Source organism: Centruroides sculpturatus, unplaced genomic scaffold (genome assembly GCF_000671375.1).
Source record: "Centruroides sculpturatus isolate CEXI.00-Female unplaced genomic scaffold, Cexi_2.0 scaffold90, whole genome shotgun sequence".
In the NCBI taxonomy this organism is placed as follows: domain Eukaryota; kingdom Metazoa; phylum Arthropoda; class Arachnida; order Scorpiones; family Buthidae; genus Centruroides; species Centruroides sculpturatus.
Window position 1 is genome coordinate 495,599 of NW_019384353.1, and position 27,464 is coordinate 523,062.

The window sequence follows — 27,464 nt, forward strand, 5'->3', positions numbered from 1 at the left end:
TTAGCAATTTAGCAATTAAAAAAATCCCCGGGCAGATTTATTTTTCTTACAAAATGTTACCTTTACAGATTTCTAGCTCTGCACACTGTAGAAAAATCTAGAAATACAGTTTTGTATATCATAATAATATTAGTCGTTTCCAGAGAGCTCTATAAAGTAGAGAAAAAATCTATAAATTTAAATTTCTCAGAAAATAAACAAACAAAATTTCAAAAGTCGCTACTTTTGGCTGATTTGTCTGTGGTCTCCTCTATCTCACTACGTCCCTCTAAAAGTCGCCACGGTTGGGAACACTGGTGAGCAGACATCTAGGGTCTAAATAAGGCAAAATGTAATCGCCAGTAAAAAGGAGGAAAAATTTAAGATTTAAAACTATAATTTCTTGTGAACAGCAGTTTGGGCCCCCCTTCCAAGTGGGCCCTGTGCGAATGCACCTGTTGCACCTGCCTAGTTACGGCTCTGCCAAAAGTATGTAGTTTTTCTCCCTGGTGTCGTATACCTATCATCGACGAAGACGTCACGGGTAAGACGACACCTGGGTAAACATTGGCAGCATTTAAACTTCTTCCAACCGACGCTCCACAGTGTACCCGAGGAAGGCCTATTAAGAAGGCCGAAAACGTTTGTACTCCAGTTAATAAGGCTAGAAATTAGTGAGAAAGGTTTTGTGCTGTTAGTCTTAGAATTACAAATTAAAATGGCAGATGTCATATTTCACAATTTAAAAAAATATAGAAGAAACCAAGTTGTCTTCACTCTTCCATCTTGTCCAATCACCAGGGGGGGAAAAAACTGTTTTTTCTTGCAGAAATGACGTTTTTTATTGAGGCTATAAATCAATAAAAAGATCATATTTTTAAATTAATTTTATTGAAGTAGTAAAATTATAATGAAGAATACAAAAAAAATGTCTTCACAGTCCACCATTTAATGAATTTTATTGAAGTCAGAAATCTTTAATAAACAATAAAATGCTTTTAAATATATTTTCAAAAGCTTTTGGACAAAATGTCGTGATATCCCAGATGAGATCAAGTCAATCACAACATGATATCACTTAGTTGATGTCAGGGGTTCAAAAATTGAAAACACAAGTTGTTTTAATAGATAAGAACAAGTGTTATCATTTGATGTCAAGTGTTGTCATGTAATATTATTTCCTGACAACTGACATCGTGTTTTGGAATCATGTATCATTAACACATAATTTCAAATGATATTTTTACTATGTACATATTAATTGAAATTACAATTATTTTTCTTTTGTTTTTTTTTACATGTGCATAGTAAAGAAATTCTAGAAAGAGTTCTAGTTCTGGAACTAGTACTGGAATGGCAATCTGGCATATTCTTCTCCAATACTCCATTGCATAGATGTATATTAAAATTATTAAAATATTATCAAAACATTTTCAATAAGCAATAATAATTTTGGTGATTTATTTAGTGCATTACATAATTCATTGAAATTGAACTTGACTGTATAATTAAAATTTTATTAACATTGTAAAACTAATAAATGTAATTTTTATGAGCTTTAAATACATTACATTTATAAATTTCATTTTATATTTACAAAGGTAAAACCAGGAAAATCTACAGTTGTATATATGCCAATTGTTCCAACAAGATTAGGTGATATTAATGTCACAGTAATGGCTAAAACTCAAGTGGCAAAAGATATGGTTACTAAGACTATTCATGTGGAGGTTTGTCAAATTTTATAAATTAATTTTGAATTCAGTTATTTGCTTGTAAAAACTCAAATACACTTTTTCACCTTTGATAATTTAGTGATATATCTAATTTTATTTTAACTTACTTTTGGGATTCAATTCAGTATTTTGATTTTAGATAGAGTGCTCAGATTTCGAGTAATTACATTTGCTTTATATCTAGCAGAATATGAAATTGTTACTTATGAACAGATTATTTTAAAAGTTTATAAATATACAAGAATTTACAAGATTTTAAATATGAAAAAACCATATTTATACTAATAATTTATTGTAATGTCTGATAAACAATAGTAAAATCAACTGAAGAGGGACTAAAATTAAAAGTCCAAAAAACATTTAGATTTATATAAAGGATATTATATGAAGTAAGAATTGTTTTCTGTGTCAACCACTGTGACAAATCTAGTGAAAATTGGATAGAATGGCCAATAACCAAAATGATAATTAGATTTGAATTTTGGACTTTAAACTTATTAAATTTAGAACTACAAATGCTTTTAAGTTTTATTTTTTTAAATATTAACCTAAAAAACTAAAAAAACTTAATTATTTAAGTATTACTTAATTTCAAAAAGTAAAAAAGAAATTCCACAATTAAGCATTTTGCTCAAAACTTTGCTAAATTTATGGTATATTTTCAATATATAAATAACATTATGGTTATTAAAGTTATGAGTTTATATTCTTAAATATTGCTATTCAGATTTACAAGATCTTAGTATTTGAAAATTAATTATGATTGCAAATTTTTATAATTTTGTAACAGAATATTATATGGATTCAGTTACAAATGAATGGGTTTATTTCTTATAGGCAAGTGGAGTTCCACAACATAGGCATACATCATTTTTACTTGATTTATCTCAGGGAGCATATCTAATCAAATATCTAGATACAAATCTAACGGCAAACCCAATTATTCCATTTAGACAAGACCGATTATATGTATTTGGCTCAAATAAAGCAACAGTTTCTATAGTGGGTGAGTTAAATAAATAAATATAAATATATACAATATACAATACATATTATATTTTTATCGTTCTTAATACATATACAGTATATATGAACCAACTGGATTATTATTTTTTGTAGGAGATGTTGTTGGTCCAATTTTTCCCACAATACCAGTTAATGCAACATATTTATTAAAGAAACCATTTTGGTGTGGAGAGCAAAATATGTTTAACTTTGCAGCCAATCTGTACATGATTTGGTACTTACGTCTCATTGGACAAAGACAGCCACAAGTGGAAAAGAAAGCATTTCATTTCTTGAATATAGGCAAGAAATAGAATTATTATTAAAATTTTTATAATCATAATTAATATTTAATTTTAACTGCTAATATGCTAGGTTATCAAAGACAGCTGAGTTATCAAAATGAAGATGGTTCATTCAGTTTATTTAGGTGGAAAAGTGAAGGAAGTGTTTGGTAATTTAATTTCTTATTTATATGTTAAACATAAATCCTTAAAAATTCCAGTTTTACTAATTTAGATTTTAAAAAATTTAATATTGACAGCCAGTTTTAAAAAATAATAAAAAAAAGTAATATTTTATTTTTGTGCTGTAGATTAATAATAATGACAAATAAATATTGATAATTTTATAAATTTGATACTGATAGTTAATATTAATGTTGCAAAGCACATTAATAATTTTTGTTTTAATGCAAAGTTCTTTAATTAAATAGCTAAACCAAAAATATTTCACTGCATTCCATATAAGATCAAAATAATGTTGCCACTAGAATATGATTAATTATAGTTCAATACAAAGTAGAAAAATCAGAAATTATAGTATGAGAAATGTGTATCGGCTCACCCAGTTCTAACTTTTTTCATTTAAGTAATATAATATGTATAGCATCAAATCTTTCAAATTACAAATTGTATTTGGCTTTATTAGATTTATAATTAGATGTGCTGGTGGTATACTGATTCATGACAACATTCTAATTTTTTTATATTGGATATTTATAAATAAATTAAATATTAATCCGTTAATTAACAGATAGGAAATACTCTAAGTCTTTAAGTTGTTAGATTTATAAATAACTTCAGTAATTTTGATTTAGTTTTTAGTGTGCCATAAATTTGAACATTATTCTTACATCATCCTTTTTATCTAAAAAAGTGAAAAGTTTAGCCATTTTATTACTTAATCATAGATCCATAGAAGAATAAATACTAGAAATCAATATCATGAAACTAGTGTTCAAATCTGCAGATTATTTCAATAACATATTTTATTAAATTCTTTACTAGCTATTATTAAGCTGTTATATTTTCCACAGCCTCATATAAATCTAGTACATTATTTGCTCTGTGTCTGAATTTGATTTATTTTGGACTATCAATTTACCAAACAAAAACATTAGAATATCTTGCTTATTTAATTTTTTATTACCATTATTAATATGAGAAGATATTTTAAGATAATTGTTAGAAAATGCAAAGAAAAAGTTGTGAAAGAAAAGTTAAATTTGTTATGGAATTATTAAATAATGAAAATTTAATATAAAGTTAGTAAATGTGATGAAATAGATTCTTCTTCTGAAAATATTTTATTTTTCAATATTAAAATATAAAACATGTTTCTTGCATTTGTAATGTCATACTGTTTTGTTTAAATTACAAATTTTATACATAGTTTAAACAAAAAATTTACAAGAATGCATTAGAAAATAAAATATAAGAAGTTTAAAATAAATTCTATAACTGTTTTAGGATCATAAAATAATTAAACATGATCATAACTCATAACATTAATATAACATAATATAACATAATATAACATCAGCATCATAACATTAAGCATAAATCATTAAACAATTATGACATAAAATATAGAAAAAAAATGTTACAATATGTATTTAGAATCATAGACAAGTCGATATCAAAATCTAGAAAATTAAAAACTAAATAAATCTTGCTTTTTACTATTTAGATTTTTAAGTTGAATAAATTTTAAATTTTAAAATTAATAATTTATTACTGATTAACAGGCTTACAGCTTTCTGTGCAAGAATATTTTATAAAGCTACTTTTCAAGAATGGGAAAACTTTTTATATATAGATCGATCAGTAATTAATAAAGCTATATCATGGCTAATTAAACATCAGTCTCCTGATGGTGCATTTTATGAAACAACAATGTTTCCTTATGACCGGAAAATGAATTTAACAGTATGTTCTAAAATTGCTATATAATATCATTGTTGACACATGAAAACCCTGTAATTGCCAAAAATCAAATTTTACAGGAGCAACAAAAGGCAATTAATATTGCATAAAATAGTGTAAGGTTTTCTCATGTGAGGTTCGTTATAAGCTGTAAATGTAATTACCAAGATTTACTATTGATTAAACTCATCAACAGAAAAAAGATTTAGTCATTTATGAGGTTTCTCAGTAATGCAGACTACCCAGTTATATGCATGCTTATTACAAGAACAAGTACAGGCAATTTCATTAGTTGAATGTTTCTGCAGTTTTTGCAGAACTATGATGCAAAACTTATTTGACCCATAGTGATATTTATGATGTTTTCATGTGTCAACAATATACAGTTTTCTTAAATATAATAGTTTATTTTTAATATGGAAATTATGATATTAATTTTTCAGTCCGACTGGAAACATGATAATGTAAAATTAAGAAACATTTCTTTGACTGCTCATGTTTTAATTACTTTAACAGAAGTGAAAGATTTAGGAGGAGTAAGTCATTTGATAAATTAATATAAATCAAAGTATTTAAAATTAATTTATTAATATATGAATACCAATTTTGTTTTAGGAAATTGGACTTAAAGCTTCAAATGCAAGATCTTTGGCACAAAATTATTTAGAGAAGAAACTCAGTATTTTAAATAATTTTAATGATCCCTATGAATTGGCGATAGTTGCCTATGCCTTGACTGTTTCAAACAGCATTGATGGTGAAGAAGCATTTAATAAATTAGATTCTCGTATGAGAGAAACAAGTAAGTAAATAACTTTTTATTAGTGATCTAATTACAGAATATAGATTTTTATACAAAATTGTAGATTATTGAACACTCATCTTGTAAAATAGTTAATATATATTTAGTGTCTGGTATAAAAAACTTTAAGAGGGATTAAGTTCTAGTTAATTTTAACTAAAGGTGAAATCTTTAATATGTGAATATAACTCCTAGGAAACTTTTTATATTTGATTTGTAAGGTATGTTTCTTTTTCTATAACAAACAAATTACTTTCTTATTCCAGATTTTCATCTTACTTCTATGGCTAGATATGTTTAAGTTATGCAGGGTGACCAAAAAGTTATACATATGAAAATAAACACTTTTATAAGTTTGGGAAGAGTAATGTGTAAAACAAATCCATTTTCAAATAGTGTTTACAATAAAAATTTTAACAAAAAAAATTATAATTGTTACAATAAATGTTGAAAATACTAGCATAAACTTTACTATGTATCAAACAACTTTAGTAAACTATAGTAAAGTCAGTAAAACACCAGTGGAGTGATGCCAATAGTCTGCATAATGTTTCTGTTAAGGTCATTATTGTGTTTGTGTATTACTACAAAATTTGTCTAGAACATGAATATATGATCAACTAGCAAAATATTACTTTAAAATGAAAACCTGTTGTTTCTAGGAAAACAATACAGTAGAACCTCCATTATCCGGACCTCCATTATCCGGATTTTCGATTATCCGGATTGTTCAAAATAAACAAAAATTTTACAAATTTGCTGATTTGCACTTGGCAAATTACGACACTGTTTATGTACGTGATGAAATGCATAACTTTTTTTGTTTCAACAACGTCTCACCCAGCACAGTGGTCGTAAACTCTTAAAAATATTNATATAAATAATAATGATAACATTTATGTAAATACAAATATCTGTACAAATTTATCATTATGAATATAGATAGACAGATAATTCGTCCTATTTATAAACATATCTACATATTATTCACTAGCTGTAAACAACATTTATTTTAATTACAGTATTACAGTTTGTTTAATTTTATTTAATATATTTATCAACAGATGGAGCCATATATAAAAAATTTACTATAATAATCAAAAGTATACTTTTAAAAGTTAATAATAGTGATTTATATTAATCGATAATGTTAATAAAAATTAAACCTGCAGTAACAATTTATAATTTATTATATATATATATACATAAATAACAAAAATATCAAATTAAATAATAATATATATTTTACACAAAAGATGACGCCACTTGTATGGGGGAAAATGTAATTCGGTCAAAATAGGAATAAATTTAATTAAGTTAAATATAATTTTCTTCTTTAAATATGACTTAAAACAACAAATAGGCGCCGAGGAGAAAATATCTATTAAAATTCCTGTCGAAATTCACGTTTAAAGTGGTAGAAAGACAAAAGATATAAATCACTCTTTGAATATTATAAAATTCATGAAAAGAATTTAATGTCATCAAAAGAGGGTAGGAAATTCGTCGTGTGGATGAATAGAAAGGTCGTAGACAATCTTAGTTGTGTCCAAGAGTGCAAAAGTTAGCTACACCAACAGCCAAATGTGCAGCATGAAGATAAAAGCCTTTGTAAAAATATAATAGCTATAAACAATGACGGAGTGTCGCGTAAAGAAATTTTTATGACTTTCCCTTACGTGAAAATCATACAGCAGAGTCTCCCTCTATGAGTATAGATTGTTATCATTATTATTTTCACTATTGTGATTATTTTTCTTTTTAAATACTTTTTTACTATTCGCGTTTATACTTAAAACGTATAATTATACAGTAATATAAACACGTAAATATATTTTTAGTACGTTTGCCTATTGTTTTCGCCTTAATATAAATATATTAATATTTCCTTACTGAAAATGAATAACAGTTATTATATTATAAATATAAATATAATTAGTTTAGTTTGCATTTAATTCGATAGATGGCGATACGAATTTGTGCTCTATACAGTGTACTTTGCTTACTGAAATTTTTTAAAAGTTTATTTTTTTTTGTAAAATAAAAACTATTATTTTTTTATATACGACATTTATTTATATTATTATTGTTATTTATTAATATATTTTAAAAGTTTAAATTTTTAACTTTTTAAAATTGTTAAAATTTTATATTATATTGTTTATACACAGTAAACGTATTGTGTAACATGTTTATATTGATGAAATAATGAGAATTCAGACAGGGAAAATTAAATGATTTTTTTCCTGATAATCTACAGGGAGGAAATGAACGATGTGACGTAACGTCTGGGGTTTATGAAAAAGGATCGTCTGGTGTTCAGTAGGCCATACCCCTTTCTGTTGGGTGCTGTTTGGGGTCTACACGTCTAGACGTCATTGTTAACTAGCACGTCTGAACTTTTTTTTTGCTCCACTCTTAAAAAAAATCGTCTACAACTCCACTACTCACCGGTCGGAATTTTCTTTATCCCGCTAGTACATAAAATATAATCAAATTTTAAATAGTTATTCCTCTGTATTAGTTATATACAAGCACTTGAAACATTTTATTTATGTTTTTCTTAAACTAAATTATCCATTTTATAGAAAAATAATCTTCCAAATTTTAATTATTTGTATTTAAAAATTCTTTAATATATAACGTTGCTTAAAAAAAACAAACCAAAATCTTAATTTTAGTCGCATCTCTCATACTAAAATAAGTGCAGAATTTATTATAATTTTTTTTAAAAGTTAGAAACAGTTGGGCATAAAAAAAAGTAGCTTCTAATTTAGGAATGATTTAAAATATTTAATTAATAACAAGGAAAAAAACTTTATACTAATTAATAAACATAATTGAGCAATTGTTTAACAGAATCATCTGGCAAATTTTAACCTAGATTATAATTAATAAACTATTGTTTTAAAAAATGTTGCGTATCACCTGTTTATTTTTTCATTATTTTCCAATATCTTTTATGTTTTTTTTTTTGCAGATGAAATTTATCATTTTTTTTATAATTTTAATATCTGTTGCATCCGAANTTCATTTCTAAAATGAGCTGTTTGTAACTGTCGAAAGTTACATAATAAACGCTTTCAGTTAAATCTTATATTTTTACATAAATCTATAATTTTGGAAAGCGCTAAAATTTATTAAAATTATTAATTTTTATTTATTTTATTTAAAAAAAACAAAATATGTGTATTGATCATTCACGTGTTTTATACGAAGATTTTGTACATACTTTCTATATAAAGTCTATCGCGATTATCATTATTCTAAATTACAATTCTACTATAAACGGAGGAAAAAAACTAAAATAAAGTTGTAGAAATGCTGTCATATTATAAAATATGCTGATTATCAGAGAATAAAGTTGTGTTTTTTCCAAGAGAAATGAAAATAATGAACAGTGGAGTCATAAAAAAGGACCAAGAGATGCGTGTGACGTATACTCGTGCATGCTCTACATAGATAAAGGCTATGAAGTTATTAAATAATTCTTATAAACTTTATGTTAAAAATTTTAAAAAAATCGGAAATTATTAATTGTAGTTTAAAACATTGGTCATTTATTTAGATATTTTCCTATGAGGAATAGCCTGTTCCTCATAGGAAAACGTCAAAATTTAATCCTTTAGGATCACTTGGGAGATAAGGGTTGGAAAAGATTTACAATTTCAATAGAAGTTCCTGTGGAGAGTATTTTAATACTTTTTCATTTTATACTTCAACAAAATTTCAATAAAGTCTCTTAACTCGAAAGCTTTCAGAATATCATACATAAAAATTAAATATGTTGGGAAGAAAAGTGTAAGCAAAGTGAAGAATGTCTTTCGATTGTAAATTAAATATGGAGTTTCTAAAACATTGAATCGAAATGTTATTTATTTCTACATTAAATTTAAAATTTTATCCTTTGAGATCTTTCACAAAATGTATCATAACAAAATCATATTCCATAAATTTTTATAATTTAACAATTACACCCTAATTATGTAAAAAGATTTTAACTTTCTATTTAGTAGGGAAGTACAGTACAGTAAGGGAAGGTGGTACAAGATGGGGTAAGACGGGGACGTCTGTTTATTTGTGGTTAATGTTCTTTTATCTAGCTGTTATTTGGGGAACTAAATGTCTACCTCGAAAGGGATCGTGGAGCGAGAGAACGTCCAAATCGCTCTCTTTGTTTGGAAATAAAATACCTTTTTCATGTTTCAGCAATACTTCATCTAATTTTCTGTCTTCTAAAAAGTTTTTACAAAGTAAGTATCATTGTGAACTTTAACATTACCTTTTAGATGAAGATATTATGGTATTCGAAGTAACCTTTAAGACTGTAATTGTTTAGTTTTGAAATGAAGTTTACCTGTGTTTGCAGTCAGTATGGAAAGTGTACATTGGGGGCAAGATGGGTACCCGTCTAGCCCCAGGTTAACCATGAATATGGCCTATGAATTTAGAAGTATTTTCGGAGGCAGACTTTTTTTGCTGCAGAGACGACTTCAGCAAGGGTGGGCCTAACAAGAAACAAAAGACAAATGACACAGAATGCCTCTGTTGTGGAGGGTTATACTCTGTATTTACAGAGAGTTGGACTAAATGTAGCCGTTGTGATAAATAGGCACACTGTTCTTGTGCCAATATTGAAGAAAACGACAGTTTAACCATTTTAATTTGTCTTTCTTGTATATAAAAATAATATCCCCATCTTACCCCACGGATGGGGCAAGACGGTGCATTTACGTATAATTTTAAAATATTAAATTTTCTTTTTTTTAAAAAACGTTTTTCAAAAATTAAATTTTGTATTATATATTATTAAATGTTGTAGTTGCTGAGAATAAAAAAATTATTTTTCTCATTAAAGTGGTTGCCATCTTATGACTTTTCAAACTTTAACGTTCTCATCTTGCCCCACCTTCTCCTACATGCTCATATTTAATTTTAAACTTTAACTCTTTCCTTTCTTCCGGCATTAAGCGGGCCTTTTTTTAATGCCTATTATAATTTCGATCGGGGCCAGAAATGGAGGGAACTGAGTAACAGGGCCAGGCAGACTTATCCTTTACAATTCACTAATGAAAATTTGAGCCGATCCGAACTCAAAACCAGTCTCCATAGTTGCAGCCACGACATTGATCCATATTAATTTAGAATTTAAACCATATCTATCGTAATAAATAATTTATAAATTGATCAAGAAGCATCAAATATACTTTTATTTTCATTTTTTTATTCTATATTTTCTTTCTTAAACGTACTAGAGGACGATCACTTGGGAGATAAGGGTTGGAAAAGTATGCTCCGAGCGATTCGAACACGGATCTTTCCTGATAGAAATGCACCACACACAGTTACTCAATTGCGTGCCAATTTTATTTTAATAAATAGATGAAATTAAAAAAAAATTACATTATAATTCCACTATAAAATTCTATCAAGTAGCCTATTAGTTGTTTTCTATAATTTAAGATTCCTTGTTCTGATCGCTGAAATCTGACATTGACATATTTAGATAACAAATATCCTTGTCGTGTTCTAATTTTCACTCGACTACTAGCAAAATATTTATAAAATTTATTTTGTTTTGAATTTTTTAAAAATAAATATGTACGAAATGTTGACTGTATATCATTTTTATTGCTATTTGGTTAGGATTTAACTGAGAAAAATTAATGTAAAAAGATTAAACCATATAAATTAATTTGAAATAGTTCTAATTATAATTTCTTTAACTTAAGAAAGATTATATTAAATTTTAAAAATTCAATAGATTAGGCCTGTATATTATTAACAAAATAATATTTTTTATGAAGGAAATGAAGTATAGTAAAATAAAAAACATGACATATAATCTAAATTATTCTACTAATTCTACTAATTTAAATTCTTACAACACATTTTATGGGATTATCTATAATAAGTAAAATCATAAAATGTAATTCTGTAATCATAAGTAAATTAAAAACTCTCTTAAAATTTATAATACTTAAAAAATTAATATAATAAACCTTTAACAAATTCGGAAAGTAATTAAGGACTGAATTAAATGGAAAAAAAATCATACTTACTGTGGTTATATACAGTATACATGAAACTAAAACCCGTATGATTCCAATTGTATCCAGTTGAATTACTTTTAAACCTCATGACAAAGCTATTTAGTGGAAAAACTGTTCTATCACCACGTTTATTATACCATCTTCCACAAATTGGTTTCAAAATGAGTTTATTAGTAGTAAAGTGAGATATTTGTAATTGATCCACACATTGACTATGTTCGTTTTTACGGATGTCAACGTAAAAGAAACTAAGTAAAACCTTATAATTGTCTGGTATTTTAAGAACAACGTTACAGTTTTTATCTACATCGTACGGAGTATCGTTTCTGGTCATTTTAAATATCCCAGATGAATACGTGCCACTTTCCTTTGCGTAAATGGTATACGTGGATGATGGATTACAGAAATCAGAGAGATAATCTGTCAAAAAAAGTAATTTAAAATTTATATATTTAAAAAAGCTAAGTCTAATTTGTTTTTTTAAATTTTAAAAAAGACATTTTCATCGATACTTACGAGTTAAATATAAAAATGATGGCGATGATGATGGTGATGATAATGATGATTTACAAAATATTCTTGTTAAATTTCCGCTTTCGCTCTTTCTTTGGTAACAAAGTAAAATAAGCAACACAAATATTCGAGTCATTTTATGTTGAAAGTGCGATTTTCAAAAAGAATTATCAACAATGTCTCACTAATTTAAGCTCTGCACTCAACAAATTTGCACAAGAGATAATCTCCTAGCGTCCGTATCACATGATAAATGATAAGAAAAGAGATAAATCCAGCTACGAGAATGTATACGGTTCATTTTCATTGGCTAATGGAGATAATCTGCTGCACATCATCATCTTTAAATACATAACTTTTAGAACTCCATAAAGAAAATGTGGAATGACTCACGCGATTTGCTTCAGCAGTTTTCTGCTCGAAAAACTTCTTGGCGTGACATTATTCGTTCGATTTTTTTTCTTTACTTCTCGTATCGATATGTCTGAAAAGGTCAAAATAAACAAAGAATATTAGAATATCAAATAAAAGAAATTCACAGAATGGCGTGCTATACGCTTGAAAATCAAAGAAAAAACAATTATACTTAAAATAATTTCAAAATTCTATGAATTTCACGCTTACCACAAACCGTTTGGTAACCATTAATTAAATTACTCGATAGATAAAGATAATATAAAAGTAATGGTCTTTCGCTCGCGAGTCGTACTTGAATGAATTATTTGAATTAAGTATTGTATTTTTATATTAAAAATCGCATACACGGGTGATGATTTTGCAATTATTACCACACACGCCAAACGTCAATAGTTTGAAAAATCGTAAGAATTTTAAAGAATTTGATCTGTTAAACGTTCAGCAAATAATCAAAATATTCAAATGACTAATTAACATATTCTCTCTTTTACTAAATCGATTTTAATATGATAAAATATAGTTTTATTTAGATATGATTTTTGTTTTTTTTAGATAAAATAATCTCGGAAAATTAATTATTTTTCTTTCGTTTTTATACTCGCGTAGGCGTAGAATTAAATTAAATTCTTTTTTATTTTTTTCTTCATTTAAAATATTTATTATGTTTGATTACCGAGAGAATTAAATTCAATGAAGTAAATCATTGATAGAATGAAAATAAATTTTAAGGAAGTCGATGAAAAGCACCGCTTGTTTCAATGAAAACAAACAATTCTTTTAAGTAAACTGAATTATTTTATTATGTTTTTATTGTGTTTTAATTATGCACGTTTTTTTTATTTTAAATTATTATTAATTTTTTTTCTTCAATTATATGTGTTTATTCTTGCATATATTATTATAAATTAGAAAATGTAGATTATAGTTAAATGTTTTTTATTATTAAATATTTTTTCTCACTGGCTGATTTCTTTTATAAAATAAACTTTAATAAAGTATTTTTAATTTTTTAAATATTTTATTTTTAATTATATTTTGATTAATTAATAATTATATATCATAGCAAATTATCATTCATCACTGGACTGTAAGATAGTGCTTTTATGGACATACAACAACACTGATATCTTTGATAATTCAATGTGTAGGCCTATATCTTTTAAAGTAGAGTAAATTATAATTCTTCTTCATTTTTCTTATATTAATTAATACACAGAATGGCTCAAAAGTCAATTGACCGTTACAAAGACTAACATATTTCTAACTGCTGCGTATTTTTTATTGTTTCTATCAGTTTTCTAAAAGGAAAACGCGTTAAAACATAAATAAAGGTTAACTAACTTTTGATCCACCCTGTATAATTACGCTTAATAAATGTAGTTTATACAATTTTTACTTCTCTGATAAATTGATAGTTCATTTTCCATTTAATGAGAAATTTTGCCATTGTAAATTCGAATTTACGAAGGAAAAAAAAGAGTATGCTATAATGTTAACTGTACGGATAATTAAGTTTACGAGTTAAATTTGAGCTTAGAACTTGTTGCAATTTAATTTTTACTTAACGTTGTAAGACAAGCACACCTGTTATCAACAAAGCATATAATGTCTTAAATATTTCCTATTTTGAAATAGGGAATTCCTGTATTGACTTTCAAAAACTGAAAACTTGTTTTCTTTTAAGGGAAATTTATTAAAAATTTCCCTGCAAGACATTTTTCATTTCTAAAATGAGCTGTTTGTAACTGTCGAAAGTTACATAATAAACGCTTTCAGTTAAATCTTATATTTTTACATAAATCTATAATTTTGGAAAGCGCTAAAATTTATTAAAATTATTAATTTTTATTTATTTTATTTAAAAAAAACAAAATATGTGTATTGATCATTCACGTGTTTTATACGAAGATTTTGTACATACTTTCTATATAAAGTCTATCGCGATTATCATTATTCTAAATTACAATTCTACTATAAACGGAGGAAAAAAACTAAAATAAAGTTGTAGAAATGCTGTCATATTATAAAATATGCTGATTATCAGAGAATAAAGTTGTGTTTTTTCCAAGAGAAATGAAAATAATGAACAGTGGAGTCATAAAAAAGGACCAAGAGATGCGTGTGACGTATACTCGTGCATGCTCTACATAGATAAAGGCTATGAAGTTATTAAATAATTCTTATAAACTTTATGTTAAAAATTTTAAAAAAATCGGAAATTATTAATTGTAGTTTAAAACATTGGTCATTTATTTAGATATTTTCCTATGAGGAATAGCCTGTTCCTCATAGGAAAACGTCAAAATTTAATCCTTTAGATGATGATGATAAGGAATTGTTAATAGAATATTTTGCAAGTCTTTTAATTTAAAAAAATGTTTTTAAATAATAAAAGATTCTTATATAATATAGAAACTGGTATTGATATTTTTCTAGTAAAATATAATCGAAATCATAAATAATGTTAGATAATGTCAAAAATATCAAATGAAGTGCCATGGGTTGTGTCAAGTCATGGATATAAATATAAAAAGGTGACGATAAAAATGAAAATGTATCGAAACAATACTGAAACGTGTGATGATGAAAATAAATTCTGTTCTAAAGACAAAAATAAAAATTATCCTTCTTTATTTTTATTTTATGCATAAAAACTAAAACAATGAAAGTGCTAAATGTATAATACATATACTTATATATAATATAGAAGTATATAAAACTTAAGAATAAAATTATATTATTAAACAAATTATATAGAATTAACAATAAAACTAAACTAAAACAATATATTTATCAAATACAAAAATAATAACAATTTATGTAAATATACGAGAAACATATTCTAAACTTATAATTCTATACATAACAACAGTTAAATAGTTATAAATCAATTATAAAAAATTATAACTAATATATTCTTGAAAAATTTAATTTAAAAAAAAAAACGCTTTTATTGGTCAAGTTTTTCGAGGTTGGAGAGTCAGATGAAGGTAGTTCCACCCCCACAATATACATCATTACAGTGTATTTACACACACGTGCAAGATTAAATTCTACATTTGGTTATATTTATCAGATTTCCGAGTGGGGAGAAGAGTGGGAGTAGGTTTACCTCCTAAAACATCATTAAAATGAATTGTCATAGGACTTAGGTATGTCGTCAAAGTTTCAGCCTTCTATCTTAATTAGAAGTGGGTGAATTTTGAGGACATGATAAAAGCAAATTAAATAAAAACGTTTAATAATAACAAATGATAATATAATGAAAATTGTCTGTGCTATATTTTAATGAGATTAATGAAAATTTCTTAAAAATGGACTAGAAATTACTGAACCGATAAACGATTCTACTAAATCATCGCATCGATAAATGATTTTGTTATTTTAGTAGCATTAGAAATTATATATACACGTGCATACTGTATATAAACTATAAATATATGCCTATATATGTACTATACGTGTATTTGCAAATATTAAAATACAACGAGAAATTATTTATTGTGACGACGTCACAATGTAGGACTACAATTTTTAATATTTTTTAAAATTTATTTAATTTAAAATATATGCTCTCCACTTCATATTAGTAGTGTGTTGCCCCTGTGCATAATACTTTTCTTATTAGCAACAGTCATGCCGTCATCTACCTAACTATTTACAGGGGAAAATTTTTGAATTGAAATAATGTGATTTATGGTTAGCTGCAGAAGTTCATATATAATTAATTGGGGCCTCCTGCTTCTAAGCTTTCTATATCTGGTCTCGAATTTCATCTATCTAACTCAATTCTCGAGATTAAGAAAAGACAGACAAACGAACAACAGTGGGAATTTATAGGTCTCTAGTTTTTTCAAATCGCAACCCAATAATATAAAATATAATTAAGTATATAAAAAACAGAGAGACAGATAAACAAACCCCCAACTAATTAATATAAAATTTTTAGCTACATATCAAATAAAACATTAAAATAAATACTTATATTGTTAGAAGTAATATAAAATACATTATTTACTTATTCTACACTATTCAAATTATTAGTTGAAAAATAAATTTTTTGTGTATTTTTTATATAATTTCTCTCTAAAACTTTTAAAAAAAACAAAAATAACTTATTAATTAAAGCAATATTTTAATTATAATTTCAAAAATTTCGGCAACGAGTTGCTTAACTTTCTCGGCAACATTTGGTGGCACCATCTGTTATGATATCTTTTATTAAAACACTTTTTATATTTTTAATTATTATAAAAAGGGAAAAGGATTAATTTTGAGAACAGGAATGGGTTTTATATAAAATTGTAAATGCTAATAACGAGTAAAATCGTCATTAAGTTTGATCCTACTGGAGATACACACGACTCCTATCATCTCCCCATCCTCTCGACCTTTACTCACCAAAATTTAGTAGCATCAAACGGACCTTCCTGCAAAATTTCAGAAATTTTCGACAAAAAGCATAGGAGTTATTAAGCTTCAAAGAGCGGTCTTCAACAAAACTTCTGGAAAATATGTTGTATATGAATCATGGAGGACAGGCCATCATATAAATAATAATGATAACATTTATGTAAATACAAATATCTGTACAAATTTATCATTATGAATATAGATAGACAGATAATTCGTCCTATTTATAAACATATCTACATATTATTCACTAGCTGTAAACAACATTTATTTTAATTACAGTATTACAGTTTGTTTAATTTTATTTAATATATTTATCAACAGATGGAGCCATATATAAAAAATTTACTATAATAATCAAAAGTATACTTTTAAAAGTTAATAATAGTGATTTATATTAATCGATAATGTTAATAAAAATTAAACCTGCAGTAACAATTTATAATTTATTATATATATATATACATAAATAACAAAAATATCAAATTAAATAATAATATATATTTTACACAAAAGATGACGCCACTTGTATGGGGGAAAATGTAATTCGGTCAAAATAGGAATAAATTTAATTAAGTTAAATATAATTTTCTTCTTTAAATATGACTTAAAACAACAAATAGGCGCCGAGGAGAAAATATCTATTAAAATTCCTGTCGAAATTCACGTTTAAAGTGGTAGAAAGACAAAAGATATAAATCACTCTTTGAATATTATAAAATTCATGAAAAGAATTTAATGTCATCAAAAGAGGGTAGGAAATTCGTCGTGTGGATGAATAGAAAGGTCGTAGACAATCTTAGTTGTGTCCAAGAGTGCAAAAGTTAGCTACACCAACAGCCAAATGTGCAGCATGAAGATAAAAGCCTTTGTAAAAATATAATAGCTATAAACAATGACGGAGTGTCGCGTAAAGAAATTTTTATGACTTTCCCTTACGTGAAAATCATACAGCAGAGTCTCCCTCTATGAGTATAGATTGTTATCATTATTATTTTCACTATTGTGATTATTTTTCTTTTTAAATACTTTTTTACTATTCGCGTTTATACTTAAAACGTATAATTATACAGTAATATAAACACGTAAATATATTTTTAGTACGTTTGCCTATTGTTTTCGCCTTAATATAAATATATTAATATTTCCTTACTGAAAATGAATAACAGTTATTATATTATAAATATAAATATAATTAGTTTAGTTTGCATTTAATTCGATAGATGGCGATACGAATTTGTGCTCTATACAGTGTACTTTGCTTACTGAAATTTTTTAAAAGTTTATTTTTTTTTGTAAAATAAAAACTATTATTTTTTTATATACGACATTTATTTATATTATTATTGTTATTTATTAATATATTTTAAAAGTTTAAATTTTTAACTTTTTAAAATTGTTAAAATTTTATATTATATTGTTTATACACAGTAAACGTATTGTGTAACATGTTTATATTGATGAAATAATGAGAATTCAGACAGGGAAAATTAAATGATTTTTTTCCTGATAACCTACAGGGAGGAAATGAACGATGTGACGTAACGTCTGGGGTTTATGAAAAAGGATCGTCTGGTGTTCAGTAGGCCATACCCCTTTCTGTTGGGTGCTGTTTGGGGTCTACACGTCTAGACGTCATTGTTAACTAGCACGTCTGAACTTTTTTTTTGCTCCACTCTTAAAAAAAATCGTCTACAACTCCACTACTCACCGGTCGGAATTTTCTTTATCCCGCTAGTACATAAAATATAATCAAATTTTAAATAGTTATTCCTCTGTATTAGTTATATACAAGCACTTGAAACATTTTATTTATGTTTTTCTTAAACTAAATTATCCATTTTATAGAAAAATAATCTTCCAAATTTTAATTATTTGTATTTAAAAATTCTTTAATATATAACGTTGCTTAAAAAAAACCAAACCAAAATCTTAATTTTAGTCGCATCTCTCATACTAAAATAAGTGCAGAATTTATTATAATTTTTTTTAAAAGTTAGAAACAGTTGGGCATAAAAAAAAGTAGCTTCTAATTTAGGAATGATTTAAAATATTTAATTAATAACAAGGAAAAAAACTTTATACTAATTAATAAACATAATTGAGCAATTGTTTAACAGAATCATCTGGCAAATTTTAACCTAGATTATAATTAATAAACTATTGTTTTAAAAAATGTTGCGTATCACCTGTTTATTTTTTCATTATTTTCCAATATCTTTTATGTTTTTTTTTTGCAGATGAAATTTATCATTTTTTTTATAATTTTAATATCTGTTGCATCCGAAAAAATCTCCTTCAATTATACTAATTAAGACTGAATTGATGAATTGTACATTTTATAATTTTTTTTTGTATAATACAACTTTATAAAATCATTATTATAATTATTTTAATATTTAAAAACTTAAAAAACGGTCGAAATCAAAATTAACCAATGAGTTACTTTCTAAAAATAGAAACTGAAATCGATTTTTATTTTTCATTTCTGTTTCTAAACCAATCAATTTTGATTTTCTCAAAAATAGAAATTATCTTATTTTTCTTTTTTTTTTATAAATTTAATTAATTAACATTTCTATTTCAATTTTTAAATATTTTTTTTAGAATTGAAATTGGCTTTTAAAATTCCTTTCTACTTATGAGAAACAGTAAAAATATCTTCCAAAAACGGCTTTTGGTTAGGTGGAGTTAAGTTAATTTTAAACATTATAAGCTTGAAGATTGCTCAACCTTTAAACTGATATTTGGAGAGGTGACAAAGATACACATATAACTTGTCTGTTTGTCCCTCACACTGTTAAACCACTGCAACAATAGATGAATGGAGACGGTTAGAGGTGCGGTGGCACCTTTACAAATAGACCCCTGGGGACCACCCATTGTGAAAGATGCCTTCAAGTGGTTACAGGGTGCAGGGAAACAAAATCACCTGATATAACTTGTCTAACTTTCTAAGTCGGTCAACAGAAATTCGACTTTTGATAGGTATTGTAATAAAAATGGCTACATGTTATATAACCTTTTTCAAACGATAATTGGGTTGTAACTAGCAATTTCAAATTCCTATCCTTTTACGTCATAATAGATATTTGTTACATATATATATATATTAAACCATTATGGGTGGAATAAATATTTCTTATTACTCTTTCTTATGGTATTCTTCTAATCTCTTGGACCTATTAGTCTATCGTTCTTATATTTCGGTATGTTTGATCCTAGCTAAATGAGTCATTTTTATGCACAACACGAAACACTAAATACACACTCTTAAAAAAAATTCTTCAAATATTTAATGCACTACACACAAGATGGTGTCGTGGCAAATATCTAACGAATTCAGAACGTGAAACAATTGCAATTTGAATCGTGATGGTAAGTAATTTATGATAATGCCTTCGGGATGCCCACACATGCTGCTACAACCCAAGCTGTTTTCGGTAAAAAATAAAAAAATAAAAAGTAAATAAATAAAAATGCATTTTTAAAAAGCATATTATCAATACAATAAAATAAATCTCTTTATTTTTATAAACTTTTAATGCGATTTTNAATTAATATATTTTTTTGTACATAATTGGTTATCCGAAAAATAAGTTATCCGAACAACCCCAGTCCCCAATTGATTCGGATAAACGACGCTCTACTGTATTTGCTTTTTAATATTCATGTACTGTAATTGGTAATGTTTGGAAGATTTATTTCCATTCTCTTTGCACAATAACTTTTCTTTCAATGCTGCATTGTAAAGGCATTTTAAACTTTAAAAAGGGTTGAAATTAAATGCTCAAAATTCATTTAAACTTACATGACCATTGAGCCGGTAGCATAGCAATTCAATTTTTAGAAAGGGCTCAAAAGTATCATTTGTAAATCAATAAAAAATGAAACATATCTTTTGGCATCTGTTACTAATTAAATGTATATTTTTTAAACATCTGTAATACAAAACTCTTGCACTCTGGAAAAGTATCTCACATTCTCAAAATGCATGCATATCAGGTTAAGAGCCCCCACTATTCTAGGGTAACCATATTATATCATTCTAATGAAACAAGAAAGTATTTTTTATACTTCTTTTATATCCCATATTCTAAGAAATTTGACATTATTCTTTCTTTTCAACTTGATTGGAGAGAATGTGTAGTTACAACCAGTTTTTTATGAGAACATTTTTAAGTTACATTTTTTATTTCTTTTGGGAAGGACTCAAGTCTGGAGAACACGCCATTCCTATGCACTTGTGTTGATCAGTATAGTCAAACTATTAGTACATAATGCACCATATGGTGTAATTTGCAAAAAAATAAATAATTACAGGAAATCTTCATTAATTTGAACTTGGATAGTTCAAAATCCCTTTAGTTCATAACTGTACTTTTGTCCCATCCAGAGATATAGAGATTTACATGTTAAGGAATTCAGTTAGTTCAAAATATGGTTACTTTGAAATTTAAAGTGAAAATTCTATCCAAACTGTGATATGTGTATGTTAACGCATTCCTTTAATTTGAAGTATCTCCATACTATAAGATAACAATAGACCAAAAGCAACTCTAATCTGGTCAATATGGCTTTGCTTTTACAGTACAGATTTTTGGCTGTCACTTTACACACAGGCTACCCTTTTTTTCTCTTTCTCATAAAATACAGCTGGTTTTTGGGATTGCAAGATTAGGCTACAAGTAGCAGATTGAGATATATGTAGGGCTCTAAGCTACTACATTTGGATGACTTACTATTTTTGGGCCACTTTAAAATTTTGGCTACATTTCAAGGAATTCTGCTTTACTTTTTATAAAATCTATCTGGCCACCCATGAAGTTCTCACCAGAAACATGCAGTTTACCTCCAGTTTATTTATTAATTATTAATTAATGAAAATAGCATTTTGTATATGAAGCTATATTCCATTTCCTTAATAAATTACATTAGTTATGTGGCATTTGAAATATTGTGCAGAAATATGTAAATCTTGGATAATTTGAAACTGCAATTTTGTCCCTTGAATTTCAAACTAACAAGGATTTCCTGTATTATTTTTTAAATTTATTTATTTGTAATTATTATTTAAATTATTTACAAAATAGCTTTAAAAAAATAGAATATTTCAGAGGTCTGATATAATTGAATGGATGATATACTATAACTTTTTTTTTTTTTCAATTTAAAGTTTAATTTGATAAATTTATAATTTTAAGGTGGTCTAAAATATTGGGCAAGAGAATCAATGTTACCCTTAAAAACAACAATAGAAAACAATAGGCCATACATTTTACCAAGAGTTCCTCAAAAATATGATGCTTCTAATGTTGAAACTACTGCTTATGGCTTATTAGTACATGTTGCAAGACAAGCTGTTATACAAAGAGAGATTGTTGAATGGTTAAATACACAACGAATGAGTGATGGTGGATGGGCATCTACTCAAGTGAGTTAAAAACTTTTGCTACATTAACAACTATTATGAATTTTTTTCATTTTAAAAGTTTTATTTTTTACTTTTACAATAGGATACTATTATAGCCACTCAAGCACTCATCCAGTATTCAATTCAGTCTCGCCTTCGAGATGTAACTGATGTAACAGTTACCATAGAAGTTCCATCTTCATCAGGATTTGTTAAACAAGTTCATATAACTGAAGAAAATTTAGCACAACTACAGCTCTTAGAGGTGAAATTTTGTTTAAGTTCATTATGTTTAATATATGTTATTTAATACATTTTTAATAAAATGATGTGTTAGAATAATATGATACATGTAATAAATAATAAATAACTTTTCTACTCATTTGAAACCGTGTCGTTCTACGTTTTTATTTCATAAGCATGATATAGTGCAGTTAAACAAACACTAGGTGTTATTTCATTCATTTATTTGCTCTTCTTAATTGATATACATTTTTACACGTTTCAGGCCTTACAATGCCTTTCTTCAGTCAACTAATTTTAAAATGTGCATAATTACTACATAACATCAAACCTTTTAAATAATACATATAATTTGCAAACATACCTTCAATTCCGTATTTTACATTAATTGAATTTAATTTACCTTCTGTTGTTTTGCTTTTCTGAGACTGTTTCAATTGATATTTTAACAGATGTATTAACATAGCACCTTAAAATGGGTGTATGCATGGGTGTATACAGGTCCTTCATATTTTATTTCATTCTGTCATTTTTGGAAGAATTACAATAAGTTATGATATAATTATTATCCCAGAGTCAGTCAGTGACTTTTTCACTTGATGCAGAGTCAGTGCTGTGACTCTTGATGTATATCCCATATGTATATGTGTGTATCTCTTTTATTCAATATTAAAAAAATGAAATTTATTCTCAATCTACCTAATTGAAAATTAAAAAAGCATTTTAAAATGAGCAATTACTTATTGTGACATTGTCACAATGCCAAGTTGCAACTTTTAATCATATTCTTAATTTATTTAACTTAAAATATATGCTCTCCACCTCAAATTAGTACTGTAGTACTAGTTTTGTATTTTCTCATAATTGAAAGATAAACAGAAAAAGGAATTTATAATGTCAAAAGCATACTGTAGTAAATAATAATTTTTCTTAACAGTGGTTCAATATATTTAAATCTTTATCTGCATATATATAATTGCTAATCTTCCAAAAACTTTCTCTCATAAATATAATAGTAATTTGCTGAAAACTTTATCAAATATTAAAAGTATACTTTATTATTATATTGTATGATAAAATATCAAAAGAAATTAAATTTAACTATTGATTATACTTATGTATTGTTATGATTATTTTTTAATTAAAGAAATTCATTATAAAATTATTATCTAAAATTAATTGTTTTTCTTTTAAAGATACCAAATGCATCTGGATCAATAATAGTTAAGGCTCAAGGTGCTGGTTTAGCAATAGTACAATTAGACATTCAATATAATGTAGATTGGCCTCATCATCTTATTCCACCTCCTATGTCGACATTTTTGCTTGATGTTAAGGGAAATTTTTATGGGCGAAACAATTCTCATATTAACATAAATTCTTGTCAGAGGTAAAGTCAATAAATTTAATATCAAGCATATATTAATTTAATTAATTAAAATCTTTGTTTTAGTTGGACCAACACAGCTGAAAGTCCCAATAGTGGCATGGCTGTTCTAGAAATAACAATTCCAACTGGTTACCTTATCACCCAACAAGACTTGGATGCTTATGTCAGATCAAATACAGTTAGAAATTTAAAAGAAGCCCGTTTTTCAGAAAGAAAAGTTGTTTTCTATTTCCATTATGTGAGTATATAATTTCTTTACTTAATTAATTTTTTAAATATTTCATATTTAAAATTATTAATTAAATTGCCTAAATCTTAGACTAATTTTAACACTTTCTCAAAGAAGACATACTAATTTGTTTCTTTTTAGAACCTCATTTCTTTTTTCTAAATGAAATCTAATGTTAAAGTTTAAAATATAACATACTCTTCCGTTTATAATGAAACTTAGAACCATTTGATTCTAAGTTCTATTTTTTTAAAACCTCTTTCTTAAATAAATACTCAAAATTCACCCACAAAAGATGGATGAGGTACTGAATATATTGTGCCAGTAATCCTTTCTCTAAAGGTACACTACACAAAAGTCTTGATACATTAAGACTTCATAACAGCATATCCATCATCGCACTATAGAAGGCTGCCATACTAAACACATCACATTGTCAGAATATCCTTAAACACAGATACATACACAAACAGCATGTAATTTTTGTTTTCTGTAATTATGCCTTAGCATTGGTCTGGCATAACACTAGGCACTAGTTTATAGTAAATGCTATGTATACACTCCACCAACTCCATAATAATAAAATTATATAAGTAAACACACTGACATATTACCTTTTATGCTGAATAAAGTTTTGAAATAATATCTTTAATCAAATTGAAATTAAAATATGATAGGAATGTGTTAAATTTTGTTTTGGTCAGAAAATAATTAAATGTTTCAAAATTTTGCATTTTTAAATGCTATATGCAGAATTAATTCTATATTTAGCAGTGACATACAGAAATTACAGAAATATTATCATGAGATATTAGACTTTCTATATAGTCTATCTCATTCATTTGATAACTGAAAATATCAAAAATGTTCAAACTAATGCTTAAAGTTTTACTGCAAATAATGTTTTTGAAATATTTTTTTGTCAATGACGGTTTGTCATAGGTAAAAATCTACATTATCTTTATTAGAAGAGATTCACAAGTCCTCATCTAGTACCTCACAAAATTACAACTGCTACTGATTCAGAATCTATACTGTTCATAATCATAATTTAAGTTCCTAAGCATTTAGGAACTTAAATTATGTCTACTTTTTTAACAAAAAACAAAATGAACAAAAAAGTCTACTTTTTTTAAACATTTCAATAATATAAACCATACTTATAACACACAAAAACTTTTAGAAATGTAGGCCTCCTGTAGCAGAAACCATATAAAAAATTTCAATTAAATATCTCACCATTTCTGAGATATTAAAAAAAACATGCACAGTTTTTGAGATAAAGGAATGTTAAAGTGCAACAGAAATGAAGTGCTTTGGAATACTAACTTGTTTTCCTAATTACACTTAAGTGTTCTATCATCTCCCAGAATTTGCCCAGTCTTGTTGTTATAAGATATTTATAAAAAATTTTAAATATTATATATAAGTATTGATTTGATGAATATAATTATAAGATAAATTTTTTTTTTAGTTGGATGCTGAACCTATTTGTGTTTCATTTGTAATACAAAGATGGTTTCCAATTGCAAATATGACTCGTTATTTACCAGTTAAGATATACGAATACTATGCCCCAGGTAATTTTATAATTTAAACTACAAAATTAATTATAATTAATATATTATACTAAAAAATTTTCTTTTATTTCCTTAGAAAACTATAACGAAACTATGTTTGATGCATTTAGCTTGTTTGTTTTAAATATTTGCCAAGTTTGTGGGTCTTATCAATGTCCATACTGTCCAGTATTCAGTTGGTCTACAAAGAATATTAGCAACATTTTATTACAGTTTTTGTGTGTATTCCTAGTCAATTTTATGTCATATTTGACATCATCAGTATGCATACATTAGTACTTTTGACGAAAAAACATTGGTATTATAATACCTTGCCAATTTTGGCAGTTGGTCTTCCGCTATTACTGGAATTGAGTGATTGATTACAGTGTTCTCACATCATCTTGCACTGTGCATATCCGTGTAAGATAAATCTTTCATAGTTATATCTTGTGTGCAAAAGATTTTCCTACGATCATTTTTAAATTAATTATAGGTGATTCTTTTGTAGTGTATAAAACACATTTAAAATTAATTTTTCACCAATTTATAACCATGAGACTTGCTGTATAAAGTTAATTGAATTTATGATTTTAGATTAAATTTTTAGTGGATTTAGGGATTCACTGCATAAAATTCCAAATCTTATGAATTTAAAAAACTCCTAAAATAATTTTTAATAAAACAAATTACATTCCAAAAAATTATTTGTATACATTTGAATGTAAAATTAATATCCAATGTATTTAAATTAAAAAATGCTCAGTCAAATTAAATCATTTTAAGTGTATAAGAAAGGGAGGCAAAAATAATTTATTGTATATATTTTTTGTTTTTTTTTCTTTTATTTATACTGTTTCATTTATTATATCAAAATCAGATAGCAGATTATAGAAACTATTCACAAATTACATATTTTCTAAAGTTACTTATAAGTTTGATGATCAAAAATGTTTTAAAACCAAATTTGTGCCAAGTAAAACATTCAGAAGTAAAAACAATTTCAATTTTATTATTCACTTAAAAATAAAATCAACATAATTGTATTTTATTCATCTCCGTCCTCATACAATTAAAAACAAATGTACAGTAATGGCATTTAAATCATTAACAATAATATAAATGAAGAAATCTGCATTTTCTTTTAACTATATTTAACAATATCTAATTTATTTCACTCTTTTAGTGATTATTATAAATAATGAAAATATTTGCTTGTTAAACAAAAAAATTTAGAACAGGAAAAGATATATGAACTTGTAGATGTGTGCTTCCAATTATCACCACCTACTTGTTGTATAGTAAAATCTTATGTAATTATTCTTATGATTTTTAGAATAGTTTTCATATTTATATAGCAAATAAAAACATTCTATCCATAGATTGTAAACTGTAGCAGAATGTACTAGACAACAGGGATTCATCTAAATCTTGTAAAATATCCCAAAAAAATTAGAATGTTTCACCTTCATACTCATCAATATGGCAATGTATAATATGTGTAA

General features: G+C 26.1%; 1 protein-coding gene across 1 annotated transcript in view; it reads left to right on the forward strand.

Moving 5' to 3' along the window:
* Positions 1–26,667, forward strand: part of LOC111638974 (CD109 antigen-like) — a gene marked incomplete at its 5' end in the record, with an annotated part of 38,379 nt that extends 11,712 nt beyond the window's left edge. Inside the window, 13 exons of the mRNA XM_023384752.1 lie at positions 1,581–1,709; positions 2,553–2,721; positions 2,835–3,023; positions 3,096–3,174; positions 4,750–4,930; positions 5,371–5,463; positions 5,543–5,729; positions 22,330–22,559; positions 22,642–22,803; positions 23,978–24,171; positions 24,235–24,409; positions 25,875–25,980; positions 26,057–26,667. Coding sequence (XP_023240520.1) covers positions 1,581–1,709; positions 2,553–2,721; positions 2,835–3,023; positions 3,096–3,174; positions 4,750–4,930; positions 5,371–5,463; positions 5,543–5,729; positions 22,330–22,559; positions 22,642–22,803; positions 23,978–24,171; positions 24,235–24,409; positions 25,875–25,980; positions 26,057–26,256 — 2,094 coding nt within the window. The remainder of the gene's footprint in view (positions 1–1,580; positions 1,710–2,552; positions 2,722–2,834; positions 3,024–3,095; positions 3,175–4,749; positions 4,931–5,370; positions 5,464–5,542; positions 5,730–22,329; positions 22,560–22,641; positions 22,804–23,977; positions 24,172–24,234; positions 24,410–25,874; positions 25,981–26,056) is intronic.
* Positions 26,668–27,464: the final 797 nt, after the last annotated feature.